Source organism: Vanacampus margaritifer, chromosome 2, assembly GCF_051991255.1.
Source record: "Vanacampus margaritifer isolate UIUO_Vmar chromosome 2, RoL_Vmar_1.0, whole genome shotgun sequence".
In the NCBI taxonomy this organism is placed as follows: domain Eukaryota; kingdom Metazoa; phylum Chordata; class Actinopteri; order Syngnathiformes; family Syngnathidae; genus Vanacampus; species Vanacampus margaritifer.
Window position 1 is genome coordinate 28,705,187 of NC_135433.1, and position 26,307 is coordinate 28,731,493.

The window sequence follows — 26,307 nt, forward strand, 5'->3', positions numbered from 1 at the left end:
GCCCTTGAGTATTTTCTGACTTCTCTGAAAAGTATGAACCAGACTTCAGAAGTCCATTTGTTTTGCCACGAAGTGTGGTTCATGTGTGCCTTTAAATTTAGATACACATTCACAGGTGTAGCTCTAATGATCTCAAATATTGCCAGCCCACTCCCATTGTTGTTGCATTTCGCAAATAATAATAACCTTAACCTATACTTGTGCAACATTATCTCAGGTGTTTACTTCCCCTCTAAAAAACATTCAATTATTTTTATTTTCAGTTGAGTTGTAAAAATTCAAGGGATGATATTAATGGTAGAAAAAAAAAATGAAATAATTTATCTGGTTTCCTTTTTTTTTGTATCACAAAAACCTAGCCGTTGGACAGGTTTGTGGAGACATTTTGTATTCACTGTATGTCTAAGAATTCCTATTTTGATCTTCAGATCCTTTTGGAGAAGCTATTCAAATTCATCACCAGACGAGGCAAAACATTGCTGATTTACAAGACAGCTACCAGAGAGATCATGCCCACACCTCAGCTGAGCTGCTGGAACTCGCATATCAGGAGGCCACAGGAAGGTTAGATGCACTTACAAATTGGCATACACTAAATCACAGTTGAGGTAATGTCCTAAAATTAAATACTGTAATGTAAATAATCACCTGTTTTAAGACACAAACTTATTCAGAATGATTGGTGTTCACTTTTCACATCTATAGTATGTGAAACTCAGCAGGGACTATTCTCACTCAATAGTAACTGGTTCATGTAATCTACCGGACCATTCTCCAGAGACAAAAAACAAGGAAGCAGGTGTTTTGTCATGTGATGTTCGCAAGCTGAGCCGTGATTGGTCGTTACCTTATGCTGCATTCGAGGAAAGCGGAAAGTCGGACTTTTCCGACTTTAAACCAGAAAGTGTGTACAAGAACTCGTAAATCCCACTTGCGAAGTTGGAAGAAAAAAATTACCCCGACTTCACTGACTGACTTTGATGTGTCATCACTCTACAATGGGAACTCATTTGGAAACACAGACCGTAAATGGTGTAACACGATTTACTCGAGTATATAACTAGATGGCTTTCTTCATTCATAAATATTTGCCATAACTTCACGCAGCGCAACATACGTGACAGTATGCCGCTATCTCCCTGCATGAAATTATACGGTGAACTACTCAACTGCATAGAATGCTTATGAAATTAGATAAAAACAATAAATGAAGCAAAATTGCGAGAAGGCAAGTTTGCTGGAGGTCAAAATGTGTTTTGAGGAACAAAATAAAAAACAATTTATTACTATCCAGTATCCGCCATTTTGGTTGTTTACCTCGAATGCTTTCAGGTCGGAATTGAGAAAAGCCAACTGGGATAAATCCGACTTCAGACCATCCTCAAATGCAGCATTAGCCCTGAGCTACTGTGATGCCATTTTCAGTCGACAGCAAGTGGCAAAATGGCCGCCCCCTGAGATGAATAAAAACGGCTGGATTTTGCTGCTTTATTCATTTCCACAAACACAATATTAATCAAAAGACCGTGTTTTGTCGAGTGGGGCTGCATGGCTTGACTTCACCTTGCTGCCTTTTTCATAGTCCTCTGTGAAGTCAATACAGTGGTACCTCAGAGTTAACATAACATAAATGAGTTCAAACTCTGAAGCATTTTTTACTCCGATTTTTTTGGTTGAAGTCCGAATTGTACGAGTTCCGAGACGTTCAAACTCTGATGTTCCACTGTATGTGAATTTGCAAGCTTCTGATGTAATCATTGCCCCACACAGTTTTATATTGAAAGCAATAGTATCAATTTATGTATTTTTGATGATATGAGTGGACCATGAGTCTGGAATAAAATTTATTTGAATTGTCTGAATGCATAGAGTCAAATTAGCTATGTAAAATACAGTGAATGGCAGCTCTATTGTTACACCTCTAATGCACCAATGGAAAAGCAGTCTGTAATTAGCTAATGGCAATGAATGTATTCCTGAAGACGGATCTGAAAGAGAGAATTTTTAGAATACTGGAAAAAACACACACACATACATGACAACACTGAATGCTTTCTGTTTCAGGAAAACAAACTACCCGCAAGTAGATGAGAATGTTCTTTACATTAGCGGAGGGATGGAAGAATGCACTTCAAGTCCAGGCAACAGTGGTGGTAAGCTTACTCAAAATCCTGTCATGATGGAAAAACTATTTTAAATAATGATTCAAAAAACATTCCACAGTGCTTTGCCTCAGTTAATCATCAAATGTGCCTGGTCTTTCATTTATATAATAACGGTGCTGTGTCATCTGGCCTGAAATTTGTCATCTGTATAGGGACCAGCAATACTTCTGAATTTGATGACTCATCCCGAAATGGTGTCAATCCAAGTAAGTTATTCAACTAAATTAAGTACATTGAACCTCTTTTTGTGGTTTGAGGGGGACAGAATTTGTGGGTGCATTAAAGTGTAAAATTGTAATAAAAATATTGGGTTTTTTTTTTGTTTGTTTTTTAAGTATGAGTATGTTGCCCCTCAAAAATGTTTATAATTTATTCTATTTAACCAGGTAAGGCATTTGAGAGCAGATTCTCATTTGCAATGACAAGCCGTCCAAGAGACAACAGACAACAGAGTAAAGCAGCTTTTCAAGCCAGTACGCAAAAAAATATTAGCTTTTACTTCAGGTTTGGGTGGTGGGTTGGTGGTGGTGGTGGTGTTGCGGGGAAGCTGTGTGCCGTGATATTTTTTAATCTATTCATTTATACATACACTTTTTCTGTGGTACTCACAGGAAGATTGCCAAAGGACATTTTTGCCAATCTGGGACTTGGTATGTGAAACCTGATGGAAAGTATACTCGTCCCATGGGTAGTTCTCTCTAGATGATGTTTTGTGTGCTAGTGGTGCCTGGTTGTCGTTGGGAATGGTCAAGTGGGTGCTGTACCCGAGGACCGTTCCGGTCCACCACCTCCTGGGGCTCATTTTTTGTCTTGGCGTGTGGTGTGGCTTGAATTTTTCAACAGTAATTCATACAGTATTCTTTCCTTTCCATGCTTCCATACTCATTGTTTATGAAATGACCCTATTCAACTGTCAATGCATTTATTTTCTTCAACTTTCTTGATTGTTGTTGTTGTGTGTTGCTGGGTTCATCTGCTTATTTTTTGTTTTTATATAATGATATTGATACTTTCTGTATGTCTGACAGTTCCCAGCTTCTGCTGTGCTGTGGGGGTTGACTGGAAATCTCTGACCACACCGGCCTGCTTGCCCCTCACCACTGATTACTTCCCTGACCAGCAAATGCTGCAAAATGACTACACGGAAGGATGCTATTACTTACTGCCACACAGTGACCTTGAGAGGTGTTTGCACAACTTTTTTGGGGGTCCAATCATACATAAAACACCGTTACTTACTATTTGTGTTCAAAAGTTCAATGAATAAGAACAATTTCATACATTTTATAAATTTACAGTACGAATATCGTATGTGACTGTTATTATAAGACTCAATTCATTTTAGGCGAGAAGATGAATCGCCGGGGATGAATGCTACTCAAGTGTTTGAAGAATTTATCTGTCAGAGGTTGATGCAAGGCTACCAAATCATTGTCCAGTCTAATAAGAGGAGACGGCAACCCTCTGTGCCTACTACCCTTGGTAGCAGTCCTTTATACACCAGAGGTAATTCCCAGTTTCATAAATATTGTGTTCATTAACATAAACTTGTATAGGCTAGTCACAATTAGTGTCTGTTATTAATATCAGTCTGCCACATGACCGTTAATGATTAATAATAAGATATTACTGGCTTACTGTATTTTTATCATATACTATAAAGACAGTAATTTATCAGTTGCTGTACAACGAACATATTTTGCTAGTGGATGTTTATGCTCTCTTATTGCCATTTCTCTGTTTTTGTACTTTGACTACAGGTATACTGTGTTCCAAATTATGTACAGTCCTGCTCAAAAGTTTGTGAACCTTTTGAGCAATTTGGATTTTCCAATTGTTTCAATCTGAACCATTACATTTTATATGAAATAACAGGTGTAGGTTTATCAATTCAATGTATTGTTTTTTAAAAAAATTTTTTTATCAATTGTGTAGTCAAAACTTAATCAAAAATAGTTTTTGGTTAATTCATATACTGTAGGTGCAAAAGTAAGTGAACCCTGAGCTGCATTGCTTAAAACAAAAAGTCAAGTAGGACCAGGTAGGACAAATTGGTAGAAGATGGATCATGCAACATGACAATAATCCAAAGCATTCCAGCAATGCAACCAAGGAATGGCTAAAGAACAACAAGATTCATGTTCTGGATGTGCCCAGTTAAAATCCTGACTTAAATTTTTTCAAAATACTGTGGCGGGACCTGAAGCGGGAAGTTTATACTAGACGTCCATCCAACCTCTCTCAACTCTCTGCATTTTGAGCAAGAGTGGCAAAAATTCCCCCCAAGTAGATGTGAAAGACTGATAAGTCACTAAAGAAAGTGTTTGGATGAAGTTCTCATTGCAAAAGGAGGTGCATTGTCTTAAGTGAGAGGTTCACATACTTTTGCACCCATGAAATCTAAGTTTTTCTTAAATCAACAACTTTTGCTAAATAATGAATGACAATATTATCATTCTTTTTGTTCAAGTCCATTATTTTCAATGTCAGCATTGTAGATTGGGGTATGACTAAACATTTAATAAGGTTATTTGAATATTTTATACAAAAAATCTGACCATGCCTAAAAAAAAAGAAAATACACTAACATAATACACACATTGAGGAGGATCAGAGGTAGCAAACAGGAGTGGCAATATGTGGAAGGGGGAACAAATTAGGAAGACCTATTTTGTGAATTGCCATGAATGTCTATAAAATAATTTTGAATTGAAATCTGTATGAAACTGTGAGCCAATGAAGTTTCTGTAAAACGTTACTGGTACTGGGAGGTTTTGGTAATCAGACAGGCTGCAGAGTGTTGAACCAGCTACAGTTCAGGGAAAAACTTTTCAAACAGAAGAGAGTTACAAATGTGGATGTGGGACGGGATGAAACTGTGGCACAAGAATAGTGGTAGTGTGGGGGGTGAGGGAGGGACGAAGCCGATTGATGTTGTGAAGGGGATGTTATGATGACCGGATAATGTTATTTGTATAAGCATGGGACAAAATAGAGCTGTTGAGAATGACACCCAGATTCTTAACCTGAAGGTAAGAGGAGACAAATTATCGATTGTGAGGGTGAAGGTGTCAACATTGGAAAGGGTGGTTTCGGTTCAGACTATCGACTCGGAGTGATTAAATATAGCTTCTGATCACACACCAATATAACAGTGTAAATACCTTTTTCTGAACACAATATAGTATAGAATAAACCAATAGAGTTCATTTGACTTCTAAATATTGTTTCATATATTGAAACAATTTGTTTTGTTTTTTTCAGGTTTGATATCAATGCGTCGAGGAGAGGAAGAAGAGACAGTTTATTGGCTCAGTATGGGAAGGACCTTCCATAAAGTTTGCCTCAAAGACAAGATGCTCACTGTTACTCGTTATTTGCCAAAGTGAGTTCACTGGCAAATATTGTACACTATATTATAATTATAATCAGCATTACAGCATATATACAGTGTATATATACAGTGTGTATATATATATATATAAAACTTATTTATTTATTTAAAAATGGCACAATAGCAATGACTGTGTGTTTCAGGTACCCATATGAGTCACGTCATATCCAGTACAGCTACAGCCTTTGTCCTCCACATGTGGATGCTCAGTTTGTGTCCTGTTGGGTTGAGTTTGGCCATGAAAGACCAGAGGAATATAAATGGAATTACCTGGACCAGTATATCTGCTCTGCAGGCTCGGAGGACTTCAGGTATTTTCCATTTATATACCATAAATATACACTGGCTTGCAAAAGTACACATACACTTTTTTTTTTTGTTAAAACCAAAATCAAAAATCTATTTTATTTTCATTTCAGTCACACAAATAATATTGTTAATAATAAATTGTTAAAAATATGGTTGTCTAACTTTGTTTCACTGAACATAATGTGTGGTATGCAAAAGTGTTCAGTCTTTATTACAGTAATTTCTGGACTACAAGCCGCTACTTTTTTCTCTTGCATTTGACCCTGCGGCTAATACAAAGGTCCATCAGATCACAATGGGGCGCACTATAAAGGAAGCGCAAGAGCGTCAGGCAGAGCAAAACAAACCAAGTGAGCCCAAATACAGTAGGAGAGACAGAACGAGAGCAACACAATTAGTGCCCTCATTATGGAAAAGAAAGCAGCAGGAACCCGTGCGGTAACATTAAAACACCTTCGGCTTATAGTTGGGTGCGGCTTATATGTGTAACAAACTCGAGTATTCCCCAAATTTAGCTAGTGCGGCTTATAGTCAGGTGCATCTTATAGTCCAGAAATTACTGTACTCTTATACCCTTATATAAAATCTAGTTGCAACCAATTTCCTTCAAAGCTTTGTCACAACAATGAAGTTTGCCTTTCCAAGTTTTCTCCCTTAATGCAAAGTTATGGGCCAGATTTACTAAGATTCCAACAGTGGACACTTTCAAGTCAGATAACCTTAAAATGATAAAATATTTAGTTTTATTTTAAACATAGCCTAGGACAGTCACTGGAGTTTATCATTTAATTGTACAAACATTTGGGGGGAAATAATTGTAATTAATTTGATTGTATTGAGTATGGACTTTCCTCTCTTCTGTCTATGCCAGTTTGATCGACTCACTTAAGTTCTGGAGGACAAGGTTCCTCTTGCTTCCAGCTGGAGGGTCTCGGCGTGTGGCTGATGGAGATGGTCACTGGGATGTTTATGGAGATGGAACAAATACAGGAGTGGGCGCTAGCGGGGACTGGGTTCTGCTGGATGGCTTCATCCGCTTCCTTGAGGGAGTCAACCGCATTCGACGACGTCATCGTTCCGACAGGATTATCAGAGTGAGTGTGTGTGTGTGTGGGGGGGGTATTCAGATATAATAGTGGTTCCCACTTCGACATTTTAATAGGTTGTAAAGAACTGAATATAGCCATGTAACAAGATAATTTAAATTCAGATCTGTTTGAATAAAAAAAAACATCTTCACAGGTAAAGGTACATTTTATTAAAGGACTCCTTATTCGAAAACAGCCTCACAATTGCTTCAGAGGTACTGTAGTTGTTAGCCCTGTGCTCAACCCCCAACCAGAAGAACCAGTTGATTACTCCTTTTCTGCCATCTACCCAACCTCTCATGCATACGGGGCTACCAGGAGATAAATCTCAAGTAATAATAATAATGATAGTAATGATAATAATTATGTGATAATGATGATGTTGATAATAATAATAATAACAAGCAAATAAAAAAAAAAAAAAAAACTTATTTTAAATGTTAAATGGACTGCATTTATATAGAGCTTTAACTACACCATATGGTGCACAAAGCGCTTTACAATTAAGCCTCACATTCACCCATTCACGCACACACACACACTCATACACCAGTGGTTGACTGCTGCCATGCAAGGCACTGCCAGGTCCACTGGGAGCAAGTCAGGGTTAAGTGTCTTGCTCAAGAGACACTTCGACGTGGTCACCAGGGATAAGGTTCAAACCCACAACCTTACGGATGGGAGACATAAAACCACTCATAAAACAAACCTGGTACTCCTGGGTCAGTGATTTGAATAGACAGGAGACGCAAAATCACAACAAGTATTTTGGTTGTGCAATTCAGATACATGAAATTACAACAGATATTTTACAATTACCCTAGCTTCCAGAATGGTACATTTCTATACCATTGCAAACTACTAGAACAGTAACGAAAGCATTGTTCAATGACTACCTCACTGTGTAGATAAAAGTGAATCTATACTGTATACTATAAAAAAAAAACAACAGTAAAAGAACATTTATAATATTTTTTAAACAGTGCATTAAATTGTCCTATTAGGTAGCGTAGTTGGACAGTACACGCATCTCTGTCCTCGATGCATAATATAGTATGAATCTCAATTCAGTCATAATGTATGGCCTCCCTCTGCATATTTGTTATCGTGTCCATCACATGTCATAAGAGGTAATTGTATGGCTTGTTGCAATTATTTGGGTTGCCGTAATGGCTTAATGAGAAATTTAGACGGTACTGAGGGGAGTTGTAATTTCCTCAGCAACCTTTGGGGCACCACGTTGACTTTGCTTATTTGTAGGAGCAAAATAAACGATAAAAATCCTATTAGCAAGTATTCATAATCTAAAGTTGCTACTTAAGTTAATCATGGAGTTCTTTGCTTTCATAAGAGGATTACTAATCCACTCAGTAAACACAAATGATTCGACAGAAATTGAATTTCTAGACAACAAATTTATTTAGTAAACACACATATAGGTCACAGCCTAACCTATTAATGAAACGGAATAAAAATGCGAATCAAAGATAAAAAGAAAATTTGCAACCTAACTAACTAAGATAAAAAAGGGTAGATGAAAAGATAGATGGGGGATAAAGATGGAAACGTTTGACCTGTCAATTCTTTTATGTTTTAATAAAAGCGTTGCGCCAGTAGTATATGGTCAGATTGCAATTCAGGCGCAACTCACGACCTGCTTCAGTCGCTTGTGAGAGAGAGAGAGACTCGAGCGTCGATCCTCGGTTGACTGCTGGAATGCTGCCGGGAGTCTCTGGCTGCTGGTCGGTGATGCACGCGCGGCCTGGAGGTCTGCAGGTCCTTGTGTGCCCCCTCCGTGCGCATGAAGCAGACTTGGTCGACTGAGACCAAGCTTTTGGGATAGTATTTGATAATTTTTGGATCAGAATGGACAAGCCAGATGCGTCATTTATCATTCTGAACACATTTCAAACATTACTGCGATCATAAAGTTATTGAATCCGCTAAGCTTACTAATTAGCTAAACTTAGGTGGCTACAGAACACACATCATTCATTTGAGATAGACATACAGGTTGTGTACAAAGATAAACAACAGGAGTTATTTGATGTCGGTCAAGTACATAGAGTCCGTGTATGTCCCGAATTATGTAGACTTCAGATTAATTAGGAGCGTCAGGATTCTTGAGGATAACCGATAGTGACCGCTCGGGGGCACTGTTGTACCATACAACTTCCAAGGGGCATTGTTTCCCAAAAAAACACATGGCTAATTCCTGTGGATAGGCCAGACCATAAAAGAGGTTCTGGGGACTGCTTATCAGACAGGATTTCAGGTCTGTCGGAGCTGTGATATGCGTTTCCTGGGGGTTATAAAACGAAGTCCAGTCCCTGCTGGAGGTAAACTCAAAGAGTTATTTTGAACTGAAAGCACAAAGTTAAGACACACACACACATTCCCCAGAGGGAAATGTTTAAAAAGGCACATAAAATAGAAAAATTGAGGTTGACGGGCAATATATGTTACAGGGTTTAATATTCCAATCACGTTTTGCAATTACAGGGAATTAAGACAAGAGTTTTCAGCACTCTGATAAGTAGCAGCTCAGTGGACTAGTGGTAGAGTGTCTGCACAGAGACCGGGAGGTCATGGGTTCAATCCCTGGCTTTGTCATACCAAAGACTATTAAAAAAATGGGAGCCAATTTTCTCTCTGCTTGACACTCAGCATTAAGGGCAGGGAGTTAGATCACCAAATGATTCTCGGCGCGGCCCGTGCTACTGCTCACCGCTCCCTCAAGGGATAGGTCAAATGCAGAGAACGAATATCACCCCACTTAGGTGGGTGTGACAATCAGTGGTACTTTAACTTTAAACTTGGCAAAAAACAAAAATGGGAAACTGTTAACTATGTGTGTATGCGCTAACCTTGACCTTGGTGTCTGTATTCATATTTTTACACCACAGAAAGGAACTCAACTGAAGGCCATGAATTCTCTCCTTTCATATCCTTCCGAACCAATGGTGCCGCTGCAAGGCAAAAAAGGAACATCAGCTTTATCAGCTTTACTGGAGATGGATCAAAACCATAGGTAAGTGCGCTCTGTGCATGTGGTCACACATAAATTTAGGTGTAGAAGCACTTGGACAATGGCAGTTTTTTATTATTTTGCTTTTATAAACTAGCACAATTGATTTGACATGAATGTATATGTAGCTTTTTACTTTAAATCAAGAGACAAACAATACTGTGCAACGTTTGTCACAAAATTAAACAATTCCCAAGTGTCTGAAAGCAATGTATCTCAACAGTGGTCCATGGTGTAATTGCAGTGGGTCTGTGAAAATAAAATAAAATATCTTTTTGAAACGATCCCATGACATTTGTAGAAATAGATCATAACAACTCTATATTAAAGTGGACATGTAACCAAACATATTTACACTATAGTCAGGGATTTTCATCTTGATGAGATGGGGCTCTTTTTCTTTTCTTTTTGTTTACTTCTTTAAGGACATTGGAGGAGCAACAGCAAAAGGTCAAGTCCATAACACCTGTTTCTGAACTCTCAAGTGCAGAAAGTCCACGCAAGGTAAAATTTCTTCCCCCAATGTCTCAAAGTTCACACCACAGCACCAGCTTGTGAACACGTTTTGGCATCAGCATGCAAGCACTTGTAGGGGCATTGGATCGCCAAGTCCACCACCGTGGCTCCTCACACAGGTGATGAGCCCATGGGAAGGGTGACCCATATTGTTAAACCGTGCTATGCCTGGCCGTGCCTCATGGGTGCAGACCTGTCCACCGGGCACTCACCCTCGAGCCCTACCCATGGCCGGCTCCAGAGTGGGGTCCCGATGATCCGGTCAAGAAAAAACACTGTTTAGGACCTGTTTGTCCTGGTTCACTGTATAATCATTATTTTATTTTGGCGCGCAACAGTGGGAAAAAAGACATTGGCGCAATTGATGATGATTATGATGATGATATTACTGATGTTTTTGTTTGTATAGTTCGCTGCTGAATGCATTGAAGCTGTGGACAAGGGATTCCAAGTGGGACTGACAGCTGGAACGTCAGTACAGTCTGCAGGAGATACTGCAACTGGTGTTAGTATTGATCCCAGGTAACACTCAATTCAATGCTGTGAAATTTTTGACAGCTGTATCTTTCTTTTTCTTTTTTCTTTTTAAACGATCTGGTTCATAACTGCCTTTTCTGTTAGGATTTTTTTTTGTCGAGTGTTTGAAATAAAAACATAACAAACATGTGTTTTTTCCAAATGAATACGCTGCAAGATACTGTATCTGAAGACTGATATAGTGGAGAGTGCATGTGTGAAGCCACATCCTCGTCCAATGTTCTGAACCTAAACAGTAATAATACTAAAATTCTCCTCTTTGACACCAAAACCACGCTAACAAAACCTAACAAATTGATACGGAATTTAGCAAGCAGTTTGTGTGTGTGTGTGTGTGTGTGTGTGTTTGTTTTTTGGTGACATGTCCTGTATAAGCTGTATTGAATGATTACTTTTCAAACGTTCTATGTTCTCACCATGTCAAACTATCTCTTCTCAATTTATTATCTTTTGCAGATTAGCGGTATGCAATAGGCAGTTAGCAGTGGATGACTTTTCTCTGTCCTCTTCGTCAACACTCTTGGAACTCCTCGAGGCCATTAAAAATCCCACGTAAGTGTGTTTGTATAAAACTGTTGATGTGGGAGCATGCACAGTAATCTTGTTATTATAATCGGCCAAGGTTTCCCTCCTAAAATGTCAACTGAAACTGACAGCTTTTGAGACAAAACAAGGGTAGCAACATTACATTACGCTGCTTTATGTGCCTAGCGATGTATGTGCATGGGAAATGACTGACAAAATCCCTCGGTCATGCGTTGTGTTTTTATGTGAATGATTTGTGTGGTCTCTGATAACATAGGACAGGTGTACTCCTGCTCCCAGAACAGAGGGGCCTGCCAATCAACTGCTTCATAAGCGCTGAGGTCATCCACTGGTTAGTCACCAATGTTGAGGGTGTCACCACGCAGAGCATGGCTGTTGATGTTATGCAGGTAAAAGTTGTCTGTCTGTGGCCCAAGTGGTTGGTTGTTGCCTGTGTCGAAATCCCTTCGCCTAGTACCAATATTTCCCCAGCTGTGTGTTGTAAGAGTGGCATCATGTTTTAGACGGTGTGTTTAGGAAATTATATTAGAAAGTAAATTAAAGGGGAAGTCAACCCCCAAAAAAATTCTTGGCAATATGTTATATGCAGCTCCACAATTCTAAATACGGTATTCTGGTTAATATTGCTGTTTTTGTTTGTTTTTTGTTTTGTTTTTTTCTCTGAGAAAGCTCAGTATTGTTCATTCAGTAATCTAAACCAATTTGACATGTCATCATCATTGCTCTCTCTTTTTTATTATTTATTATTATATTTTTATTTTATTTATTTATTTATTTTTTTGTATGTGCGGGTGTGTGCATGCGTGTGAGTGTGTGCTCATTAATTCACCTAAAACCAATTCAAAATCCCATACCGTTCACCTAAACTGAATACTTCAGAATCCAGCTAGAGTCGTGAGGTTGTCAGGAGACCCGAGGAAGGATCAAAGAAAAGAAAGGAAAGTGAAATCCAGCACCGACCAGACATCACCTGCTACTCACCAGGTTACCAACCAGAATCTTTCACCCACCCCGGAAACATCTAAATTCCAAGAAATTAGGGTGACCTCAAGAGACCAAAGTAAAGACTGAGGAAAAGAAGGAAGGACAGACGAAGCAGAGTGAGACCCACAGACACCAGCCTCCACCGATTCAACGACCAGAGGAAGAAGCAGATTATGTTTGAATTTCGATAGATGCTGGTGTGGTGGATCTGGCATGCATGAAAACCTCCACCAAAGAGGGGAGCCGTTGACCCCGGCCAGGACAGAGCAAGCACAACCCCCCAGGGCCCCCCAGGCCACGGCAGCGCCAAGGCACAACCCCCGGGCCCCGGCCGGAGAGCAAACCCAGGAGCCAGGAGCGCCCCCTACCCCAACACGGCCCGCGCCCCAAGCCCAACGCAGCAGAACGGGGCACGGCAGGTCCGCCAGGCACCCCACCGGCCCACAGCCCCCACTCCCCCCTGCCCCACACCCGCCATCCACCACAACCCAGCCCCAGCCTCTCCCAGGGACACCCCCACCCAGCCACCCGTACCACCCCAACCAAGCCGACACCGCCAGACCGCCCGTACCCAGGCATGGTTGATATTGCTGTTAATAGTGTGAAGCAGCAAGTTTTTATCAATATCAGAAGGCGGCCATTTTGCCACTTGCTACAGAGTGAAAATGACGTCACAGTTGCTCAGGTCTCAGGTAACAACCAATCATAGCTCAGCTTGAGAAAACAGGTAAGCTGTGATTGGTCTTTGCCTGAGCCCTGAGCAGCTGTGATGTCATCTTCAGTCGACAGCAAGTGGCAAAATGGCTGCCCGGAGATGACTAAAAACGTCTGGAATTTGCTTCGTAACTCATATTCCACAAATGTAATATTAATCAGAATGCCATTTTTAGACTAGTGAGGTCACATAATGGCCATATCACATATTGTCAAGAAATGTTTAAGGTGGACTTCCCCTTTAATGAAATTGTGCCACTTGGCTAACAATTGAAGGCCATTTGAAGACATAGACCATTGAAGAATTGCTATCCTTTGAGGTACAGTAGCTATGACTGTCAGTGTCCTCCAATTATGTTGCTTGCATACTTCAATAATGACAAGCTTATTGGCAATTTTAATGTGATATTAATGTCATAACTGCCCATGTAGAGTCAATACTATGTGATTTTTAAAGTTGGCTGTGGGTTACTTTCTGTTAATAAACAAGAGGGCTTACATCCTTAAATATAGAGTGATGATTGATAGTGATGACAGAGAAATGATTGTAACAGTTTAGTTTCAGGGAACTGTAAAACATTAACATTAATTTAATAATAACTGTCTGCCATCTTTAGTTATTAAGAGCTGATAGAAAAAAATGGAGATTCCTTCTGAAGTGTACATCTTCTGAAACTTTTTTTCTATTTGTCTTTTTAGAAAATGCTGGAGGAAGGTTTGGTATCCCATGCATCAGGAGATGCTATGCGGACCTTTGTTTATGGGTTCTACATCTATAGAATTGTGGCAGAGAAAGATGGTAAATGGGTTAAAAATCACTTTCAAAAGTGGTCCACAATTAAATAGGTTACATCATTTCCTTTCTCATTCAGCAGGCCAGACCTCACAGCTCCCCCCAACAGTGGCTTGTGGCTGGTCCACTGCCGGCTTGGAAGACTTTGCCCTGTTTCAGAAAAAATGGTTTGAGGTGGCCTTTGTGTTGGAGGAGCAACAACCATCAGACCTCCCCGCGTTCCTTCTGCCCTGGTTGCCTAGCCGACCAGCCTCTTATGCAAGCAGGCATAGCTCCTTCAGTCGCAGCTTTGGAGGACGCAGCCAGTCAGCTGCAATGCTAGGTACATCCAGCCAATTCAGCCCATGTTGCTGTTAAGAGTCTTTTCTCTACTTTAGTTGATGCAGACTATCTTTGTCAACTTAATCCTAAATTTAAGATGAAAAGTTGAGCAAAGCTTTTTATCTGGTTGAACGCTGTTGCCGTGGCAATATGCTCTTTGCCAAGACAATTGATGATGAGTTCTATTTCGTCCCTCCCGACCGGCAGGTGGCGGTGCTGAAACAGCACGGAAATAGACTTTGCACACGCGAAGGCGAGTCTGCATACCAAAATGGCACGTAGTCCTTTAATCCGAGTGACGAATGCCCTTTGTATAAAAAGGGCATGGAACCCGGAAAAAAGTCTCTTTGAACCTTCTCGTGCGCTTGACTTACTTGTGTTTTGCACACCGCTACTCTTCTTGTCCGTCGCTGGTGGCCTGTGATCTTGTCGATCGCGGTTGCGCGTTTCCTCCACTAACCTTGTTCTGCAAGCTGAATTCTCACGGTATTTGTGAGTTCTCAAACTCCGGAGAATACATTTAGTACCAAGCCCATTGATTTGCACCAATGGTAATGACCAATCACAAAGCGACATTGTGTTTGGGGGGCGGGATATGCAGCTGTGACAAAACCAGGAAGCACCGACACCATGGGAAACAAACTAATCTAACATGGACGGATCTCTCTTTCCAACCGAGTCAGAGAGACCGTCATCGACGACCCGGAGAGAGCACTGGCTCTAGATCAAGAGCTAACGACCCTCCTTGCCAAGTTCCAAAAAAAGACGGGGATTCCGCACTATCCTAGATCTGAGGGGTCTCAACCGTTACCTCAGATTGTTATCCTTACGCTTGCTGACTACTTCCGACATGTTGCAAACGATCGCACGATCTTAAGGACGCTTACTTCCACGTGCCTATTACGCCTCATCACAGGCGGTTTCTTTGCTTTGCCTACGGGGCCGTCACTGGCAATTCCGGACGCTCCCGTTCGGCTTGTTACTCTCTCCCATGGTGCTCTGGCTCACCCTTGGCCGGGGGGCCTTCTGTATGCCTTTCCGCCTCTCCCCCTCAGTCACCTGACCCTTCAGAGGGTCCTTCCGGAGAACCACACAATGCTGTTGGTGGCCCCTTTTTGCCCAGTCCGAACGTGTTTCCCTCCTCCGCAGTCTCTGCTCCTCCAATCCGTGGCCTCTGCCCGTTTGGTTGGATCTGGTGTCCCAGCGGCATGGTCGGATTTCCGCTGTGAGCTTGGCTGCTGAACGTCACGACCCTCTACTGACAGAGTGCTCGTCCTCTTGTCAGGCATATGATCCTTAATGCCTGGGCTACTTCCACTCTTTTGCAGTATGCTAACAGGTGGAAGTTGTTTGCGGAATGGTGTGCCGGCTGCGGGTTGAACCCCATAGCGTGCACGGTTACTGCTGTTTTGGAGTTTCTTAAGTTTGTTTTGAATACGGGACGTACCCCTTCTACGCTCAAGGTTTACGTGGCGGCCATTTCGGCTCACCTTGTTGCTGTGGATGGAAAATTTGTAGGATGCCACAGACTCGTGGCCTCCTTCCTCCTCCCTCGTCTTTGTTCCAAGAACCCGCCCCGTGTCCCCGCTTGGGACCTTCACTTGGTGCTTGATGCGCTTTGCCGGTCCCCTTTTGAGCCACTTGTTGGTTGTCTCGTAAAACGGCGTTTCTGCTAGCAGTTGCATCCGCTAAGCGGGTGGGGGAGCTCCACGCTCTGTGTCTGTTAGCCCTGCAAAGGTAAAACTTGTTTATCATGCTAACTGACTTATTTTTACACAATCCGTTCTATATTGAAACGCTGTGATGATGTTATGTTACTATGTTTACCAGCATGGAACAAATGACTATCGTAGTGGCAAGCTATGCGGTCATTTCATGAATATGACTCCGGTTGCAGAGTGAAAAACTCCAAGCACAAAGACAAAACCCCCCATTATTAAACAGTCAAATGCACTTAATAGTTTTGAAGAAGGTGCATTTTAAAACTAAGCTGTGTGTTTGTGTAGTTGGAGTGGACGCTAACTATCTGGCTCGTTAATGTGATTTGAAACACGCAATTCCACACTTCGGATACAATCTTTGTTACAGTGTACGTTTACTAGTAAAATGTATAAACATTTATCTACTAACCTTGCAAAAAATTATTGCTGCAAATCCGCGAATACTTTATGGACTGCCAGTCCTTTCTGTTGATTGCTGCTATCCATCCACGTCTTTTGTCTTCATTAGTAGGTATGCGATAAAAAGCAAAATTTGGTTTACTCCTTTGTCTGTCTGTACAACCGACCACAAAGCAAGATATGAACATTTTACAAGATAATCGATTAAATAAAGGACTTTACGCTGTATGAGATCAAATAGTTACAATACAGGCAAGTGGCTCTTTTGCCGTCCAGTGTCCCCGAGGGAGCGTTCCCATGAGGGCTGTGACGTCACATGCAAAAGGTCAATAACACCCAAATCAAAGTCCAGCCTCAAAGTTTTGTCAACTCAAGTAGCGAACAGTGCCAATCTGTCGAATTTAGTCCCCATCTCATTTGTCCTTATTTATTTGATCTAGTATCTTGACACAGAATTTACATGTGTGCGTGTGTGTAAAGAAGAAAGGTCCACTATCCACTGACAAAACTGCTGCAACTTTATGGTACAATGTATTTGTAGGATGCGGTATTCTATGGGGAATCGTTGCATCTTATTTGTTTATGCTCAGTGTCTCTCTTGTAAGTGATGCTGTGTCACTTATTCTCTTTGTTTATCCTCTAGCTGCCACAGTTCCGGAGCAGAAGACAGTCACTCTGGATGTGGATGCTAGTAATCGCCGGGGTCGAAATGAATGGTGCACCTGTTATTACCACGGCAACTTCTCTATGAATTCTGCCTTTGAGATCAAACTTCATTGGATGGCTATCACTGCGGCAGTCCTCTTTGAGATTGTAACTCTTGTTTTTTGTTTCTTCATGATGTCCTCTAGCATTTCTGTTTACTGTCCAATTGTCCCCTCCAAAAGTACTGGAACAGCATGGTCAATTCATTTTGTTGTACTGTTTACTTAAAATATTACGATTCAGATCAAAAGATGAATATGAGACAAAAGTTCAGAATTCCATCTTATTTACATCTAGATGTGTTTAGTCAACGAGGACAGCACATTTTGTTTGATTGCTAGCTATCTACTGTAATCTCTGTAGTCCATTTATCTGTGAGACAGTATTGTCCCTTTTTCAAGTCTAATTTTATTTTTATTTTTATTAGGTTCAAGGTTGGCACAGGAAAGCAGCATCCTGTGGTTTCTTATTGGTTCCGGTGTTGGAGGGTCCATTCGCACTGACATCACACCTGTATGGAGATCCTCTGAGAGCTCAACTCTTCATTAATCTCAATATGAATTGTTTGATGAAGAATGGTAGCGAAAACCTGTTTGAAGGTACACATTCCTAATGGATGTCAGGTTTGTTTTTCTTCATATTTTTTTAATTTTTATTTTTTACCTTTGTCATATTTGTTCATCAAACAGGTTTTGAACCAGAGACCTACTGGGACAGGATGCAGCTCTTTCAAGAGGCCATATTGAGCAGGTTGTTTTTTTTCTCTCTCTCTCTTCTCTCAATGTCTACATACCGTTCTCCAAAACCTAAATGTTCATTTTTTTTGACACGTGCAATGATGATAAAAGGCATTCCAATTCTGATGTATACTAGTCATTAAAAATAAGTATTTTTTTCTGAACTTCCTAATTAAATGTCTGACATTACAACATAAATCTTCTTGCAGATTTGGGTTTGTCCTGGACAAGTTTTCTGCATCAGCCTTTAATTTCCCATCTGAGAACAGGCCCCAGTACATCCACGTAACAGGTTGATTGGTCTCACAACTTAGACATGCAGAATGTATATATTGTAAGGGTAAAGCGTCATTCTACCCCTTTCCTTTCAGGCACTGTTCTGCTCCAACTGCCATACTCAAAACGAAAGTATACCAGTGGACAACAGCGTCGACGCAGGAACTCTACCACATCTAACAACCAGGGGTCATTCAGTGGTGAAGATCGGATTGGCTACTATTGGGCCTACAACACCATGTTGACAAAGGCCTGGAGGACTGGTGTTCTGGGTGACGAGAGGCTGGCCGACCGCCTGCTCAAAGACTTTACAGACTTCTGTGCCAATAAAGACAACAGACTGCTGAACTTCTGGGACAGTTGCCTGGAGAAAATTAATACCAGCGCCCCCTAAAGGCAATAACTACTAATTTCATATTTTAGTGTAATTTAAGTGCCTGGTTGCTACATTTGCTTGCATCATAGTAGTTCCAAACAATCATTTCTTTGGAATCACTGATGACACTAGGCACATGTGGGCCATACTAAATTATGGTTGCCCTCTGAGAGCTGGTGATCACTTTGAACCCATATAATTGTATAATTTCCTAATGACCGTGTAATGTTTTAAACATCCAGCAAAGCCTGATTTATTACGATATTACGTATAGCCTTTGAGGTTTGCTCACATACTGTATATATGCCGTCACATATTGTCCAGAACAGAAGTACAATTTACATGTTCAAATTAAAGGCATTTTTCTTAAGGGGGCATCTTACGCCGCTCTCCCCAATAATAAAATTCTGGAAACTGATCTCTCTTCTTGGAATCTTTATTTTTGGATTTAATTACTGTATTACATTCATTTGTCCACCATGGCACAATATTTTTCTTGTACAATATTTGCCACACTTTGGAATAGACTGCTTCCATGCCTCGGTAATTGCTCAACATACCAACACATTTAATTAACAATCATAACTTTTATTTTTCCTGATCACAATGGCAATTGCTGTCAGTTCAAGTTTTGCTTGGCTAATGGGGGTTCCACTAACAATTTTGAATTCAAAAGCATTTATTTTGTATGTCAAAGGATTACTGGATATTCAACAATATTAAGAACTGTTGAAAACAGAATTATGTAATGCCGTTAACCAGTGGATGGCATATACGTTTAAACTGCAAAAGATAGCAGTAGCAGAATACAGTGTTCTGCTGTTGCCAGTGTTGCCATAGCAACGAAACAAAGATAGGACACGCACTTAAGAGCTTGTACGCCTATGTTTGACACTAAGCTAGGAGGGGCAATGTCGTTAGCGGCAAGTGTCTGTCTGTATGCACACGGTGCACAAAAACGTACAAATTACAATCATTACAAGTAAATTGGGAAGAAGTACTTTCCACATAGATATATATATATATACGTATATATATATATACGTATATATATATATATATATACGTGTATATATGTATATATATATATATATATATATATATATATATATACGTGTATATATGTATATATATATATATATATATATATATATATATATACGTGTATATATGTATATATATATATATATATATACGTATATATATATATATATATATACGTATATGTATATATATATACGTATATGTATATATACGTATATATATATATATATATATACGTATATATATATATACGTATATATGTATATATATATATATATATACGTATATATGTATGTATATATATATACGTATATATACACGTATATATATATATACGTGTATATATATATATACGTGTATATATACGTATATATATATACATACATATATACGTATATATATATATATATACATATATACGTATATATATATATACGTATATATATATATATATATACACATGTATATATATATATATATATATATATATACATGTGTATATATATATATATATATATATATACATGTATATATATATATATATATATATATATACATGTGTATATATATATATATATATATATACATGTATATATATATATATATATATATATATATATATATATATATATATACATGTGTACACATATATATATATACATGTGTACACATATATATATATATATATATATATATATATATATATATATATATACATGTGTATATATATATATATATATATATATATATATATATATATATATATATATATGTGCACACGTATGCTCTTGCTCAAATGTACTGTATTCATAGCACACGTTTAGGCATTAACCGAGTAAACCTCATGAAAATCGGTGAAGAAATGCGCAAGTTTACAATTGGACTCTTCAATGTCCATGCTTTGCCTTTGACGGTAAAGTTGCCCCTCTCAACATGGCCGCCACGTAGGCACGGAGGTTAGCTTGCTACCCGTGGCAGTCGCTACCAAGAGATTTCCGGGACTTTTCCCGCATCGAACAACCTCTACATAGGAAAAGATTAGTTTAAACGGAGACGTTATTTGTCCATTGCAACCGTGAAGCCTCACACAATATCGTAACAGGTAAGCATTAGACGGATTTATTATTGTCCATTCCACATGTTGCGCCGTATGGTATGGTTTAATTTGCTAACGGGCTTTGCTAACGCTGTCATATTAGATGATGGTAAACTATGCTCGCTATTGTTTTACGTCACTGTGTGCCACGTCGTTCCGTTGTACGAACTCACAGCCGGCTCATCCCTGCTCCGTCTATGTCCAAGCGAGATGACTACATATTTCACAACTGTGATGTTCTAACCAGGGGTGCGAAACAATTTTGGTGTGGTACTCAAATGAGCACCAGAGCTTGTGTTGTTTGCTGTTCCTTTTTTCCCCGTCACGCCGGCATCAGGGATGAACGTAGAGTAAGCAAAACGGGGCCCGTGGGCACGTCCACACTGTCAGCTTAGCCCTTGCAGTCTTTATAAAGTCAAAATAAAATGTATCCGCTTCTTTTATTTTCCTGTGTCAGTAGGACAAGCGAGCAAGATCAGCAACTTGGCTTCAGTATAAACGGGTATCGCACTGAGCGAATGCTTGCGAACATAGTGAATTTTTGGTTTTCAATTTCATCAGGTTTTGTAACATGTTGGCACACCGTTTTGTTGCAAACAGTTGTTCTCGTTGCAAATAAATTTTTAAGCTTATGCAAACCCTAACAAAAGCTCTACTTTTTCTAAATTTGGAAGTATTCGCTGCCCAGTGACATACTAGCTTTAGACGTAATGGGCCTCATTCACAGAAATGTCCGTACTTGAAATTTTGCATAGTCTGCTAACCAACTTCCACAGACCATGCCTACGCATATGTGCATATGTACTTAACTGTTTGAATAATCCACCCATGTCTGTACCTCTACAGTTTATGGCTGCATGGTAAAAAAATAAATAAAAATGATGTCAACCGCAAAAATTGAACAACACAACAATATATGGCTCAACTCTATAATTAATCATGTTAAAACCTTATTTGCGATGTCCAGAACATGGTTAGCCCATTTTTGCGAGCTCTCAAGATTTTATTTACAGTATGTCCTCTCTTGACAAGCTACAGAAATATTGTTAAACCATGCAGTGCTTGGTATAAACGTGATATTTTACCATTAAAAATACAGTAACACCTCCCCTATTTACACAAAAATGATTTGAGCCACCCGATGCCTCTAACCTCTTCCCAACTGAACTGCAGTCAATATAAAGTAGTTTGAGTAACTCTACCTTACTTAAACTAGGACATGTGACAAATTTCTCCACTTCTAGCGCTCAATATCAACACATTCTCATTACCTGATCTAATTTCTGATGCATTTTACCGTCGGTCAAGCTTTATGTTGTCAGGGAGGAGTTAGCAAATTTTTTTTCTTTAGCTAGGAAACATTACAGATGGTCAGAGAGCGCCACTGCCCTTTTTTATTTGGAGTGAGAAAAGCACACTTTTGCCATGCACACGTGCTACTGACTAGCTAACTGACCAGGTGTCCATGATCACTGACTGAGTCAGTCCTATTGTGTGCCTGCGTGTGTTTGTATTGATGGACAGGCTTGTTTGACATATTTATTCACTTTGCTGTTTTCTGTTAGGCCTTTTGGCTATGGCTCAAGATTTAATGGAAGAAGAAGGCATTTTTTTTGACGAATTCAACAAACTACGAGCACTCGAACCAGATGTCAGCCAAAAGACTTCAGAACTCAAGGAAGAGTGCAAAGAATTTGTTGACAGTAAGATCTGTCTTATGTTATTTCCGCATAATATTGATTAATTTGCCTCATCCGCTGTCTGACAACACGTATGTTTAATTTTGCATCTTTTACAGAAATTGGACAGTTTCAGGAAAAAGTTGGTTGCCTAATTGAGCTTGTAGATCAGTTGGCAAAAGAGACAGAGACAGAAAAGTTCAAGGTAAGGTTGGGCCGTTTTGATGTATATCAACATCAAGTCTGCAAGTGCTACGACTATCATGGATTCTGTCATTTTAGGCCATTGGAGCAAGAAACTTGCTGAAGTTGGTGGCCAAGCAAAGAGAGGCCCTGCAGCAGCAGCTTCAAGCTCTCATTGCAGAGAAGAAGACGCAACTTGAAAGGTAAATGACAACGAAAACCACATCTCAGTATAAAATTAATAGTAGTAATAGTTCAGAGTGGCAGCTGTCTGCATCTTTCTGCACAACTCAGCACTCTCGCACTTTAAATTGTATTCTTAGTTTACATTGCCTAACGACTCTCTGTACGTTAAGTGTTACGTCTTAAATGTTCTTTTTGTTACAGTTGCTTGTTGCTGTAATATTTGTGTAGCTCAAACTGCCGGAGACAAATTCCTTGTATGTTTTTACGTACTTGGCCAATAAAGATGATTATGATTCGGCTCACAACTCTACTGAATTTTTCACGTTGAAATTCCTAAATTAATAGGTTTTACATATTTATCTCAACTTCATACTGTTTTTGTTGTATTTTACACACACTTACTTGTACTTATATAATTGTGAGGAAATCCATAGACATAATGCATTTCCTAGCCACTTCACCTAACCCCAACCATCAAAAATGATTGCCTACCCCCATTCCTTACCCTAACCTCAACCATAACCCAATTCAAACCTAAACTCTAAAACCAAGTCTTGACCCTCAAAAAGAGGTCTTGAGTTGAGAGGACCGGCCAAAATGTCCTCACTTCACAAAAAATTCCTTAATCTGTTGGGAAAAGATGTATTTTGGTCCTCACAATGTAGTATGTACACACACACACACACAACACAACACAAAAATGTGCATTGAGCTAGAGTTGAATTTACACTGTGGGCGGAAGACTAAAATTAAGTTCTTTTTAGTGTTTACAGGGATGGTCAAACCCTTTATACTGCATCCTTAGGCTGTTATTTGTAGCTCAGCTCTAAATGAACAAGAGGTTCTCTCAATTCCGACATTGAATTATGCAAACTATGTCAACTGCTATGATTGCCATACATTGTACACATCACTTTAGAGGAGACATTCACCAACCATCACTGATTAGCAGAAAAATCATCAGATTTGTTTTATTATGAAAACAAATGATTTGATATTGGAAAATTGTCAATATTTAGTAGATTGAAGTTTTTTTTACATGTAATGAGATATATACCCTTGTTTCAGATATCGCATTGAATGTGATGCCTTGGCAAAAGTGGAATCTGAGCAGAATGAGTTCATCAACCAGTTTATTTTACAGTAAGTATGTGCTTTTGTGCTCTATACTCTCATAGGTTTACATTGCTTCACATCAAAATCTCAAGCTATAAATAAAACAGGCATGAACAGGCGACAGCGCATCAAAAGGAGGATGGCAAACAAGTTCACACTCGCTCCTAAACAAAACGCACAACTTGTAATGATACTAGGGTTGTCTGCCAAAGATTAAAAAAACAAACATTTGTTTACTTATAAGTCATTTGAGAGCCAAGCGCCATTGGCAATAATGATTTAGCTATGAGGTAGCCGCACACGTCAACAATCCGTATGTAGACAAATTCATACAATAAATAAAAAAAAAAGATCTCAGACTCATTTTACATGTGTCATGCATAACATAGTGGGAAAAAATAGATGTGACACAAGATATGAAGACAATCTGTGGCTACCCAATGACAAATTGACTGGCTTGCAGGTGAATTATGCATTGTCATAGTGTTTTAATTTGATCTTTTTTTTTTCTCTTTACAGTTGATTAAAGACGCCAACCATCACTTCATTGATGAGGCATTCAAATACTGGGAGTGACATTGTTCAGGTGGAAGATTGCTCGTTATAAGTGGAAGGTTCAGGTTCAACCCCTTGTTCCTTTTGAAGTATGCTTGAACCCATGGACATCAGTACATTTGGGTTTCGTCCCTGTTGATGCCTTGCAATGCCCTCTTTGCAGCTGACTTCAGTCTACGTATCTATCTAACTGGAAGGTGTACAGATTGCACTGGGCTGAACGGTCGGCTATGTGTAGGGACACTAAACCTTGTGTCTCATCTTAACTAAACCTAAACAGGAATGTCCTTGTGTCTCATCTTAACTAAACCTAAACATGAATGTTTGCAACAGGTGTATTTTATAAAGGTGGTAAAAAGATAGACTCTCGGCTTTAATCATATTTTCTTTAGCAAGTTTGATAGATTTGATCTGGGCACAGTCATAGTCAAGACATACTAAATAGTCACAGAAATGGCCAGTGCCTCGCCATCTGTTTAAACAACTAATTCGACTATCTGTTTTTTTTTTGTCAACTGCACACCAAAAAGTCTCTCATAGCACCAACTGACACAGGCCATGAAACCATAGCAGACAAACATTACACAATTTAGTAACCTCGACTCAATGCCGATCAAAAATAAATCTGGTACGACTTAACCATGGGAATGGTATAAAATCAACATTGAAAGAACAAAAGGCAAAGTGGCACAAATACTGTTATCAGAAGTTTTCACGTACAAAATTGGAACGCGCAAAACGGAAGCACAAATCAGAGGAAGATGGCACTGCTTCAAAACAAATGTTCACTGGTGGCACGAGCAGTGGTGGTGATGCTGCCACGGGTGGAACAGTTGGCAGCAATTGTCCCAAACGCTTCTTTTGTTCCGAGCCACAAACAAAGGAGAAACTCCGCTAAGTCTGTACATTTCAAGTAGATTATCGTGTGAGGAAATGTGCACATGATCTACAAGATGAAAATCTTCTTGCAAAATTAAGCGCAGGAGACCTTATTGCACAGGAGACAAAGTATCATCCTAAGTGCCTTACCAACCTGTACAATCGAGCACGTGCAAAGGTCTCACAGGATCAAGACGCCTCAAATGACCAAATATGTAAAAGAATTGCTTTGGCTGAGCTGATGTCCTACATTGAGGAGAAGAGGCAAGATGAGGATGTGAAGGTCTTCAGACTTGCGGATCTTGTGAAGCTCTACACTGCCAGGCTAAATCAACTTGGAGCGGAGATTACTGCGCGAGTCAACTGTAAGCATCTGAAAGACCGCATTCTCAAGGATGAAAGCTTACAATGAAGGACGAGATGTGTTCATGGCTTGTGAAGAAGACGTTGGCTCTATTCTCCGAGAAGAATACCAGACTGATCGAGACGAGCAGTGTGTCATGATGACCCAAATTGCTGAAATGATCCGACAGGACATCTTTGCACACAAAGTAACATTCTGTGGATCGTTTGACCATAACAGCCAAGTGGAGTCTGTTTCACGGTCCCTTTTGTCACTGGTCAGCATGCTCATCACTGATCAATCATGCAACACAAATCTTAGTCAACCAGCGCTATCTATTGCTCAGCTGTTTATGCACAACAGCTGCATGCGCCATCGATCACAACCCGAGCTCCGTGATATCAACAAGTTCATTCCATGGCGCACCAGCTTGTCCTTGTTCCAAAATCTCACTCCGCAAGATGTCTGTGAAGTGGAAGGCAATGGCAGAGAATTCAATAACTCAAGAGACGGGATCAAGAAAAATGAAAGACTTGCCAATTTCGTACACTGCAAAAAATGATGTCTTTGTCCCGCCCATCCCTGCAGACATGGCTTCTTCCAACAACTCTTTGACC

General features: G+C 39.7%; 2 protein-coding genes across 9 annotated transcripts in view; both read left to right on the top strand.

Annotated features, from left to right (window-relative positions):
* The window catches only part of depdc5 (DEP domain containing 5, GATOR1 subcomplex subunit), a 30,089-nt gene extending 11,062 nt beyond the window's left edge, over window positions 1-19,027 (top strand). The window contains exons 23-44 of one of the 7 annotated variants that reach the window (XM_077557242.1): window positions 429-564; window positions 2,065-2,153; window positions 2,318-2,371; window positions 2,552-2,638; window positions 2,777-2,815; window positions 3,194-3,350; window positions 3,511-3,671; window positions 5,430-5,550; window positions 5,703-5,870; window positions 6,740-6,962; window positions 9,863-9,987; window positions 10,410-10,488; window positions 10,910-11,022; window positions 11,494-11,589; window positions 11,840-11,972; window positions 13,981-14,080; window positions 14,154-14,396; window positions 17,159-17,328; window positions 17,648-17,819; window positions 17,910-17,970; window positions 18,167-18,249; window positions 18,329-19,027. In XM_077557242.1, the coding sequence (XP_077413368.1) occupies window positions 429-564; window positions 2,065-2,153; window positions 2,318-2,371; window positions 2,552-2,638; window positions 2,777-2,815; window positions 3,194-3,350; window positions 3,511-3,671; window positions 5,430-5,550; window positions 5,703-5,870; window positions 6,740-6,962; window positions 9,863-9,987; window positions 10,410-10,488; window positions 10,910-11,022; window positions 11,494-11,589; window positions 11,840-11,972; window positions 13,981-14,080; window positions 14,154-14,396; window positions 17,159-17,328; window positions 17,648-17,819; window positions 17,910-17,970; window positions 18,167-18,249; window positions 18,329-18,627 (2,909 nt within the window). In that variant the 3' untranslated portion in view covers window positions 18,628-19,027. Of the gene's footprint in view, window positions 1-428; window positions 565-2,064; window positions 2,154-2,317; window positions 2,372-2,551; window positions 2,639-2,776; window positions 2,816-3,193; window positions 3,351-3,510; window positions 3,672-5,429; window positions 5,551-5,702; window positions 5,871-6,739; window positions 6,963-9,862; window positions 9,988-10,409; window positions 10,489-10,909; window positions 11,023-11,493; window positions 11,590-11,839; window positions 11,973-13,980; window positions 14,081-14,153; window positions 14,397-17,158; window positions 17,329-17,647; window positions 17,820-17,909; window positions 17,971-18,166; window positions 18,250-18,328 lie in introns of those variants that run through there. The other 6 variants (XM_077557243.1, XM_077557244.1, XM_077557245.1 and 3 more) reach the window with 6 other exon arrangements.
* A 1,521-nt stretch (window positions 19,028-20,548) lies between these two features.
* Window positions 20,549-24,832, top strand: LOC144043158 (intraflagellar transport protein 20 homolog). 2 transcript variants are annotated; one of them, XM_077556425.1, is made up of 6 exons: window positions 20,549-20,755; window positions 22,315-22,452; window positions 22,548-22,633; window positions 22,711-22,814; window positions 23,866-23,940; window positions 24,433-24,832. In XM_077556425.1, the coding sequence occupies exons 2-6, from the start codon at window positions 22,326-22,328 to the stop codon at window positions 24,434-24,436; spliced, it is 396 nt and encodes a 131-aa protein (XP_077412551.1). In that variant the 5' UTR covers window positions 20,549-20,755; window positions 22,315-22,325; the 3' UTR covers window positions 24,437-24,832. The 2 variants fall into 2 exon arrangements, with proteins under 2 accessions (XP_077412551.1, XP_077412550.1); XM_077556424.1 differs by lacking the exon at window positions 20,549-20,755 and adding an exon at window positions 20,844-20,998.
* The last annotated feature ends 1,475 nt before the right edge of the window (window positions 24,833-26,307 follow it).